Below are 10,801 nucleotides of genomic sequence, written 5' to 3' on the forward strand. Positions count from 1 at the left end.
AGACCATGGAAGAATGCTACGTATTGGCTTGCTCCTCAAGGCTTTCCTATACAACACAGGGTCACCAGCACAGAGGTGACACTTCCCAGAGTGTATAGGACCCTCCCACATTGTCATTAATCAAGAAAATGTTTTACAGACTTGCCAATCTTTTGGGGGCATTTTCTTAACTGAAGTTTCCTCTTCTTGCTTGTATCAAGCTGACTAAGAAGCTTAACCCATTTGTGATATCAGGTAGAGATAGGGAGGTCTCCATGAACAAGTTGACTAGCTGCACTGGCTGAATTGGCAAGCTCTGCACCTGAATGAAAGACCCTGCTTCAACATAAAAGGTGGGCAGTGATTAGGGAAGACACCTGACATCAACTTCTGGTCTTCACATGCACATACATGCAAATACAGACATACATTCAAACATACATACATACACACACACACGAGAGAGAGAGAAAGCAGCTTCGTATGAACCTGCTTTATAAGCTATAACTCCTTATAAATGCAAAAATAATATGGCTGTTTCGTTCTACCAAAACCATTGCAGTCAGCAAAGCAGGTGAGATAGACGATTTTATTCCACCAAGTTCACTCCTTATAAAACCCAGCAGTAATGCTTTGGATGAATACATGGTAAGAGCGTCTGCAGCCGATCCAGCTGTCACAGAGAGGGGGAGGGCAGCCACGGGAGGGCTCAGCTTTCTTTTTACTCTTCTGCTTTGTTGGGGGTGCATACGGTTGCTTCTTCTTGTCAGGATCTGAGAGATCTCGAGAGAGAGTGCCACAGAGCAATGTGCCTGAAAACCCAGAAGTGTGAACACAGATGGTCATCATTCACATTTCTTAGTTTTCATATTAGCAGCTATATAGATACATATATCTCATGGAATATATAGTTGGGGGCTCTCTTGGCTAGTTTTGTGATGGTGTTATGAATTAACTCTACGACTATGCACAGATGCCCAATATACCACCACCATTTCTCCGACAACCCACACCAGCAATTAGATCATTGCATGACTATATTGGAAGGCATCAATCACCTTTGAGTGAAAAACCCAGAAACAGATTCTTTCTTCCTATTCCAGGCTCAGACTTTGCTACCAATTGCCCTTAACCTGCTTCCTATCTCTGAAACATGGGTATGTCTGTTAATTTGCTTCTTTGCTGTGCTGATAAAACATTTGCCAAAAACAAGTTGACAAGGGAAAGGTTTATTTCATTTTACATTTCCAGGTACCAGGTAACCGTCCATCACTGACCAAAGTCAGAGCAAGAACGTAGGACGGGAACCTGGGGGCTGGAACTGAAGCAGCGACCACAGAGGGATGCTGTTTCCTCTGCGTGGCTTTGCTCAGCTTGTTTTATTATACACCCTAAGATCTCCCACCCCGGTGCAGCACCAACCGCAGTGGCGTGGGTCTCTCCTGTATCAATTACGAATCAAGAAAAGTCCTGCAGGCTTGCCGACAAAACAATGTTGGCAGCTTCTCAACTGATTTTTTTTTTTTTTTTTTTTTTTTTTTGCAGATGAGTCTAGCTTACAGGTTGACGAAAACTAACCAGCGTTAACACGAGCAAAGCTGCCTCTCTGTAAAGGATTGACTGGGATACCAATGCTCATGTAAGAAGGAGGAGCCTTGAGGGCCAGGATGGTAGAGGCAAAGGCAGAGTTCTCTGCTTGGCAGACAGCACCCAATACAAGACCGACCTTAGTCCACCACGATCATCTCAAAGTCAGTGATGTGGGTTTTCCCCAGTTCTTGGGTCAGAAAGAGCGGACAGCTTCCTTTGGAGCAGACAGCGATGAACCAGCCAGGGAAGGCTGCAGATTCAAATGTTGACGTTGTGCCACTCTTATTGTGATAGAAGAGGAAAGGTTTTATAGGTTCCTTTTGGCTGTACAGATCCAGCACGTCCCCTTCCTGGTGGATGAGGAGATCCCGGGAAGAAACATCACAGTCTGAACTGTTCACTTCTCCAACACCAGCACCCCCTCCCCACATTAAAGCCTGGAGATTTCTGTTTCTTAAGAGAGTATTCAGAACCATACTCCCCAAATATATGTAAGAGTCTAGAGAAACATTAGGACATGACTGTCAAATTTGCTTGTTTGTGTGTAGTTTGGTATTTCTAACGGTTTGAGATAAATTCTCTCTGTGTGTCCTCAATGCGGAGATGAGAGGCAGGTGTCATGTCTAGCTGCTTCAGTCACCCTAACTGCCCTGTCTCCCTGCTCCCCCAGCCAGCCTAGCCTAGTTGGTGAGCTCCAGATTTAGTGAGAAACCTGTCTTAAAAATAATGTGGAGGGAGGATGGTGGCGCATGCCTTTAATCCCAATGCTTGGGAGGCAGAGGCAGGTGGATTTCTGTGAGTTCGAGGCCAGTCTGGTCTACAGAGTTAGTTCCAGAGAAACCCTGTCTCAAAAAAACAGTAATGATGATGATGGTGATGATGATGTAGGGAGAGATGAAGGAAGATACCCACTGTCAATCTCTGATCCATACCCACATGTGTACACACATGTACACAGACACGTGTGAACACGTGAACATACACACATGCATGAGTAACTCTAAAAACCTTCCTCCTTGTCAAAACTTACTTTTGTAAAATAAAGCAAAAAGTTATTTTAAAAAAGGCTACTTCCAAATATCCCTACAATTTTTTTCTCTTGTTCTTTGATGATGCACGCATCCTTAAGGGAACAATAAATCACTTGTGAGGATAATCTGTAAATTGACTTTTAAAAGATTAGAAAGTCAGGATTTCTGTCAAATGGGAGTGTTATGGGCTAGACGGGCTACTTAGAAGGACTCTGATCAAGCGATTGCAGATCCTTCCCTTCCTAAACTCACCTTAAGCCGCAGCACCGGCTGTTTGCCTTCCTGTGTGCAGAACAGGCAGCATTCAGGACTTTTCAGTCCCAGATACATGGGCTCCCCCCTGTTCATTTCAAGCGTCTCCAGATATTGGCATGGGAGTAAGGTGACAGTGACTAGGGATGCAAGGGTAGAAACCGGGGTTTAGTTCATTCTTTCAAAATATCTCTCTACACTAGAGACAAATAAACAGTGGCTGGAATCTCCTCGCCAACCTTGTGCCACCCGACCGCCGCTCACCACCTGGCTCACAGCCAGCCCATTTGGGGGACTCTTTCCGTTAGAGAAGTCAGTTTCTCATAGACTCAAAGTTCAATCCCATGGATCTTTCTTTGTTGCTTGACTCTTGAAAACTTCACAGAGAAAAGTCTTCCACCTCCACCTCAACCTTCCTGGAGTCACCTCTCCTTCCCTTGACCCATCCCATAGCTGCGCAAGCCTATGGCTGCCCTCTATTCTAAACTGCCCACGCAATGCTCCTCCAGGGGAGGCCAACTAACACACGAGCAGCGGAGTGAAAGGCCGAGGGCAGACCTGCAGCATTAGCCAGAGGGACTGCCACTAAGGGCCTGGGCTTCTCACCTGGAACTGTTTGCTCTTTCCTAGGGACTACGGTGAGGACGTCGTTGTGAAGAACCCACACACGGCTACTAAGGTCCTGAATATGTCTTAACCAAGGGGTGATTCTGCGTAATTCTGTAAAGAAAGTAAAAATGCAGATTTGTAAGGACCAAGACACAGAACACCCCCCACCCACCCACGCTTCCCAATCTTTGGCTCTCCCATGAAGATCTTTACGATTTTTATCATCCACTACTAAGACGTCATCCTCATCCATTACGATGATGAACTGCTATCCCAGCTCCAGACTCACACACGTGCAGACCGACCCTAAGGGAGGAACAGAGTTAGTCCTAAGTCCCAGTTTGACTCCAGTTCTGAGGAGCTGGTATCCAGCCTAACAACCAGGCAGCCTCTCTAACTCAAGTCTCACCAAGACCCCTCTATGAAGGGGTGTGGTCGAGCGGTAGTGAAAAATTAACCAGACCAGCTTAATATAAAAGATTTAGCTTTAATAAACAGAAGAAAGGAAATCTTACAAAACCAGGGTTCCAGCGATCCGAGAACGCAGAGGGCAAAAAGAGAGGAAGCGGCAAGCGCACATGGATCTTATATTTGTTTTGTGTGGCCCCAGGGGGACACACCCTGAGCAGAATGTGATTGGCTGAGGTTCCCCATCACCTCTACATCCTTAGACTCAGCTTATTGTCCAAGCCAAGCAGCTACACCATAACTCCTGTGCAGGCCTGAGGTTTGACAGGACAGAGAGCATCAAGGCCGGAGGCAGACAGCAAGAGATCAGAAGTCACTGACCGAAAGCGACAGGATGCATCTCTCACCTGATTACGGAGGAACTGGGGCTGCGCACCACAGAACTACGGCTGCTGTTGCGCTCAGCTTCTCTGACAGGCTCTACTGGGGCCCGTGCCTTTTTATACACGACATCAAGGAAGGAAGTTCTGCCTCAGTGGATCTGGGACTGCCTAGCACCCTGGATAATTGCTGGTTCCTTGTGCTGGAGGGTTCACTAAGCAGTTATCAGAATAAATGCCAGCGGTGCCAAGGTTGTGACCTATCAGAGTGCCTCGGGATGGGAGGGCATGCTAAGCCCATAAGAGCAGAAAGCAGGAAACAGTTGCAGATTCTGACTGACTGAGGAAAGAAACATTATGGGATTTCCCCAGTGTGGATGACAGGACTAGGTGATGTAAAATGAAGTGCTAGAATATTGCTCATCCCACAGGAGCCGGTAGCAAGGGCAAGAGCCAGTAGAAGACCGAGTCCTAAGTCCTATGTAGCTTTTAATCTGGTACAAGTCACCTGAGGCTGAATGGAGGGGGTGCTCTGCTTTCTCCCAGCCAATACGTGCTTCTGGTGCGCCACTTCTCCACCATTCAGCACCGATTCCTGGACTGCCTGCCCATCCCTCAGCAGATATGAGTCATTATCTTGTTATAGGATAAGGAAGCCTGAAGGAACCTACACACCTCAGGGTGCTCCCTTCTGAACCTCATTTAGGCATATAACACACCCAAGCACCGATTCTTAATAGGAAGAGATCCTTTATTAAGCAAGACAGAGAGACAAGATGGCTGAATCTGAGTCGGAAAGAAGCAGTAGCAAAATCTCTCCAAGAGTGGTTTTTTTTTTTTAAGGGAAAAGGGGGTGGTGGTGTCTGTGTTAGGATGAGTTGGTAGGCTCAGATTGAATATATTGGTCAGTGTAGCCTAATAGGCAATTCTGATAGCCAAATTTTGGTGGTTAGCCTCAGGAAGGAGTCAGGCATGAGGAAGTAGCCAAATAATAGAATGGACCTTGATGGCCAGCTTTAGGAACATGAAATTGCCTAAGTAAGGGAATCTAATGGTTTAGCAAGAGAGAAGGAAGTGGAGAGGGGTGGAGAGGCAGGGCCTGATTACGACATATTTTCATGTTTGGGCTTCTTAGAGTTCTTCAAAACCTAGTTATCAGATGGTCTGAGGCAACAGTACCTATATTAGATCTTTGCAAAAGGAAACTGAGGCATTGGTTTTGATGTTTTATCCTATATCTGAGTTCACAGTCTTTCTCCAATACACCCCAGAACATGTCACCTTCATACTTCATTGGCTTCCATCTGAGGGACAAATGCTATCAATGAGTTAAGGGATTGGTGGACAAGGCTACTAGTTGCTCCCAGTTCCAGTTACCTATAAATGTAATTAGTATGCCCTGCATTTCCTGGAGTCGTCTCCTAATCAGGTTCCCTGCTATAAGGGCAACCTCAATTAAGACAGTACCTCAGTGTTCAAAAGGAAAATACTTGTATTCAATTGATACATATTCAAAATAATCAAATGATGTGTACTCAAAATAATCTTGTCAGCATTCCTAACTATGCACACATTTGATTTTAAAGCAGAGGCTGTGGATGATGTTCTGGCGTTTTGTCAGAAATACAGAAACTCAGGCTTTACTCCAACCTACAAACTCAAGATCTGAAAGAAAAGAATATTAAAATTGCTATACTACCGGGAGTGGTGGTACATGCCTTTAATTCCAGCACTCATGAGGTGGAGGCAGGTGGATCTCTAGGAGTCAGCGCTCAGCCTGGTCTACATGGTGAGTTCCAGGACAGCCAGGACTTTGCCTTCTGTGTTTACAGCGTACATCTATGCTCAGTAACACAATCAAACCAATACAAAAAGAAAGAGCTGGGGGGGGGGAGTCCAGGCATGTCTGGGGGCAGGGAGGGAATCATTTCCCGAGCCCTGAAGCCATTTTTCTCCAATCCCTGAAAACTACGCCAATGGACTCTATTGGCACCAAACAGGAGGAAAGAGAAAGATGAAAAGAAGCCATTTCAGGAGAGCCATGGGTACAGGTATAAGGTTATTGGATTCTATCAAAGAAATGCCCTTATAACTTCATCAGCATAAGATGGCATAAAATCAAAGACAAATGTCAAATAGAAAAACTAACAAGTAATAAAGATGCATTTCCTCCAAGGGAACCAAAGACTGACGACAGTAATGGGAGTGAGAAGACATCAGAATAATATCCCGATGCGGAATTCAGGTGGACTTTTGGGTAAGATGGCTGATTACAGGCTGACTCTGAGTGAGGCGGGAAGGAGTCATGATTTGAAATAATAGACTCTATCTCAAAGAGAGAAATAGAAGAAGAGTCTTGGGAATCCAAGAAGGAAGCGAAAGGATTCCTGAAAAAAGCAACCCCTCACCCCCCCAAAAAAAGAACAAAGAGAAGATGGAGAAGCAACCGGAATACAACCTCAGCCATGAGTTCCATGGCCAGGGAAGGGGAAACAGAAGCAGCTTTCAAAAGGTGAACGATCCTCTCCTTGCGACAAACCACAGTCCTCACAGGCTTCAAGCACAGTTGTAGGTTTTAGTGAGAAGGTGAGACAGCAGTGGAGAGAAAGTCTAGGATGTCAAACTATACTACTTAGAGGCCAGTACCCAGGCAGCATCCTGAGAATCTGCTGGTAAAACCTGAACCACCCTAGGGGCCTGATGAGGGAGAAGCCACAGGTCTGAGACTCAGGTCTGAGCCAGCTCCTGTGGAGAAAAGGCACCTGCAGGCAGGTGTGCACAGCAGGAGGACCAGGCACTGGAAGAGGAAGGAAGCCAGCAGCTTCAGGACCAGCTCAGGGGGGAACTGCATAGGGAGAGACAGCCCACCTTGGGTGGTCAGAAACTGACCTCATCAACTGAAAACAGCTCTAAGAGACTGATAGCTTTGAGCCCAAAGTCAGTCTGCGATCTGATTTGGGGACCTCCTTTGTTCACCGCCTCAGAGCCTGAGAACACTGAAGTGTAGGTTGTACAGTGTCTTAGAGTTTCTATTACTGTGAAGAGACACCATGGCCACAGCAACTCTTACAAAGGAAAGGATTTAATTGGGGCTGCCTTACAGTGCAGAGGGAATTTTCTTTCTTTCTTTTTTTAGAAAACTATTTATTTATGTATGAGTGCCCTGTCTGCATGTACACTTATTTGACAGAATGGGGCTTCAGATCCCATTATAGATGGTTGTGAATCACCATGCACTTTATGCTCCTGGGCATCGAACTCAGGACCCCTGAAAAAACAGTCAGTGCTCTTAACTGCTGAGCCACCTTTCTAGCGCCAAGGGGACTTTCTTTTCTGGTCCAATTTATTTGGTGCTCTGTATGCTTCTTGTACATTTACAGGCAATCCTTCTTTAAGGTTAGGTAACTTTTCGTCTATGACTTGGTTGAGAATGCTTTCTGGCCCTTTGACCTGTATTTCTTATCCTTCCTCAATTCCTATTATTCTTAGATTTGGTCTTTCTATAATCATCCAGATTTACTGGATGTTTTGTATCATGAGTCTTTTTGATTTAACATTTTCTCTATGAATGTACTCATTTCTTCTTTCATGTCTTCAATGCCTTAGATCCTCTTTTCTATCTTGCATTCTACAGGGAAAGCTTGTTTCTGTACTTCCCGTTTAAATACCTAAGTTTTTTATTACCAGCATTCCCTCAGTTTGGGTTTTCTTTGTTGATTCTATTTATATTTTCAGGTCTTGAACAACTTCATTCAGTTCCATCCACTGTTTGTCTGTGTTTTCCTGAATTTCTTTAAGGGATTTATTAGTTCCTTCTTTAAGGACCTCTATAATCTTCTTAATGGCTGCTTTAAGATCTTCCTATATTTCAGCTATATTTGAATATTCAGGACTTGCTATATTGGGTTACTGGGTTCTCATGCAGACATATGTCTTGTTATTGATTGTGTTTTTATACCAGTGTCCAGATATCTGGGATTGGGAAGATTATAGTTCTAGGTGCTGGTATCTGTTTTTGTTTTCGTTGGGTGGTTGTTTTGTTTCTTGGTTTCTATTTCTGTAAGTGAAGGGAAAGATATTCTGGAAGCCAAAAAAAAAAAACAAAAAACAAAAAACAAAAAACCTTCCGTTCTGAAGGGCACGATATTCCAACAGAAGTGTTACAGTTCTGTTCCTGCAGGGGACAGTTTCCCCAAAAGTGTTACAGGTCTTGCTCCAGGAAAGGTTTTCTTAATACGAGTGTAACAACTCTGCTCCAGCAGCAGAGTAGGGTTCTCTGGCAAGGTAGTTACAGCTTGCTCCAGATCGGTTCAGCTTCCCTAGAGTGTTACAATTCTGCTCCAGCAAGGGAAAGTTTCTTTATCTAAAGTGTTACAGCTCTGCTCTGTTCCAGTGGAGGTTATTACATCTCAGCTCTGCTCCAGCAGACAAACCTCACTCGAGATTTATTGGGAGGGGAATCCAGGAGAGTGCCTGCCTCTGCCAGGGTAGCAAAATGCAGCCCAAACTGACCAGGTACAGGGCATATATGGGGTTTCTTAGGGGTAGAGCTTTTCAGGGTGGCAATTGGTAGGAACTCAAGGATAAGCTCAGGGATTGGTTGGATTTCATGCTCAGGCATTGGCTGGCTTTTGTGCTCAGCGATTGGTTAGATTTCAAGTCCCAAGTTAGTTAGGGGCAGGGTATGTTTCTTTGGCTCTGGTTTTAGATCCAGGCCCTTTTTCCCTATGCTTCCTCTCTGAATTTAGGAGAGTGTGGTGCCTATGTTGACTGGTAGGAAATTTTCTGTGGACCTTATAGGTGTGGCTACTGGGAGTTCCAGCTAAAATGTATTTCTGGGTATTGGGAGCAGATACTTAGGAATGGAGATAGGCCAGGGGTCTGAAGGGGTTAACAGAGTTGAGGAAAGCAGAGTGTTCCATCAGAATCTGCTTATTTAGTCTCTTTGTAATAGGGGCGGAGAGTGAAGAGAGAGGTCACTCCAGAAGTTTTGCTGCAGGACTGGGGGATTGGATCTGGTGAAAGAACAGAAGGAGAAGGGAAGATCTACAGTCAGCCTGCCTACTTTCCAGGCAGGAGTGCTCTGTGGGTTAGCCAGGCATGACTGTTGAATTTGGGGGCTGGGATAAAATGGTAAGTAAAGGGAGGAGGGTTAGAAAGAGAAGAGCTGTGGAATCTACTAGAGATGGGGCTGGGGGTCCTGCTGCAGATGTTCTGTTGTAGAGTTGGGAATTCAACTGGAGCATTGGATCTGGGGTCCAGAGGGAGCGGTGAAGATCTGCCCAATAATAAGTTTTTAAATTGACATACTAAAAAAATATTTGAAGACAAGTACACCTTAAGACAACTCATGACCATCAAGTCAGCACTGCAGAAGATACTTAGGGATAGTATATATAGAAGAGGAAGAAAAACAGCTTAAATTACAAGAGTCTAGAAAAGAATAAATTTCCTGAGAGGAAAGACTGAACAAACGAAGTAAAAAATGAATCTATTTTGTCAGACATAATAAATTAGTAAACCCTTGATATTAATAGGGAATAAAGCAAGGAACAAATAATAATCCAACCCCAAACAAATTGAATTACATAAATTAATAACTATATCACAATAGTAATGTTAAATGCAAACAACCTCAACTTACCAATAAAAATCAATGTAAACCATCCTGCATGATTAAAAATCTATATCCAAATATCTGTTATTGGCAACAGACACACCCCAAACTTAGAGTCAAAGATAGAAAACTAGAAAATGAACAAACTGGAGTAGTTATTCTAATATCTGATACAGTAGACTTCAAACCAAAGTTAATTAGAGGAGATATTATTAAAAGAAATACTTCATCAAAAAATATAACCATAGAAAGATATGTATTAAGCATTAGAATGTTCAATTTTATAAAAACAAATACTTAAAAGACATAAAAGATCCTAATACAGCTATCGGGGTGATTTCAACACCCTACTCTCATCCAAACTAAAAACCAGTAAGGAATTGCCAGATTTAAAGTATACCATAGAGCAAATAGACTTCACAGGTATCTATGGAACATTCCACTCAACAGAAAGAGAATGTTGGAATCTTTCCTAATCTAGATTCCATTCTAAGCAGCAAATTAATTTTTGATAAATACAGAAAAATCATAATCATCCCTTGTATCTTTACAGATCATAGTTGAGTACAACCAGAAGTTAATAGAAAGAAGACATGTGTATAAGCATATGAAGGCTAAACATTTCACTTTTGAGTGATAAGCAAGTCTTTGAAGAAATCAGAGAGGAAATTTAGAAGTTTTCAGAATATCATAATAATAATAATAATAATAAATAATAGGAGGCTGAGATGTTGTCCTTCAGGCTATTAAATAGGAAAGAGATGTCCCTCACTGTCTTCTTGACTTCTCTCTCCTAGGCTTTTCTTAAGTATTTCTCCCATTGAGTCTCTTGGCATCTTCTCTGCTAAACATCCTGACTCACATGAATCCCTAGAATGTGTGAGTGTAGTTGAGTGCATACTCTATGATCTCATCTCCACAAAAAAACAGACATA

General features: G+C 43.5%; 1 protein-coding gene across 2 annotated transcripts; it reads right to left on the reverse strand.

Annotated features, from left to right (window-relative positions):
- Window positions 1–554: 554 nt before the first annotated feature.
- Window positions 555–10,309, reverse strand: Il36a (interleukin 36 alpha). 2 transcript variants are annotated; one of them, XM_048426248.2, is made up of 6 exons: window positions 10,267–10,309; window positions 3,675–3,767; window positions 3,459–3,572; window positions 2,853–2,992; window positions 1,706–1,919; window positions 555–791 (listed from the first exon to the last, which is right to left on the reverse strand). In XM_048426248.2, the coding sequence occupies exons 2-5, from the start codon at window positions 3,712–3,714 to the stop codon at window positions 1,707–1,709; spliced, it is 507 nt and encodes a 168-aa protein (XP_048282205.2). In that variant the 5' UTR covers window positions 3,715–3,767; window positions 10,267–10,309; the 3' UTR covers window positions 555–791; window position 1,706. The 2 variants fall into 2 exon arrangements, with proteins under 2 accessions (XP_048282205.2, XP_085536995.2); XM_085680869.2 differs by lacking the exon at window positions 10,267–10,309 and adding an exon at window positions 4,277–4,645.
- Window positions 10,310–10,801: the final 492 nt, after the last annotated feature.

The sequence above is a fragment of the Myodes glareolus genome, chromosome 21, assembly GCF_982192425.1.
Source record: "Myodes glareolus chromosome 21, mMyoGla1.1, whole genome shotgun sequence".
In the NCBI taxonomy this organism is placed as follows: domain Eukaryota; kingdom Metazoa; phylum Chordata; class Mammalia; order Rodentia; family Cricetidae; genus Myodes; species Myodes glareolus.

Excerpts from the sequence above, each read along its gene's own strand:
- Il36a (XM_048426248.2), bottom strand. The coding sequence starts at position 3,714 with ATGGATGAGGATGACGTCTTAGTAGTGGATGATAAAAATC. Across the intron at positions 3,573-3,674 it reads AGTAGTGGATGATAAAAATC|AATTACGCAGAATCACCCCT; the intron begins GTAAAGATCTTC and ends CTTTCTTTACAG. Across the intron at positions 2,993-3,458 it reads GAAAGAGCAAACAGTTCCAG|TCACTGTCACCTTACTCCCA; the intron begins GTGAGAAGCCCA and ends TTGCATCCCTAG.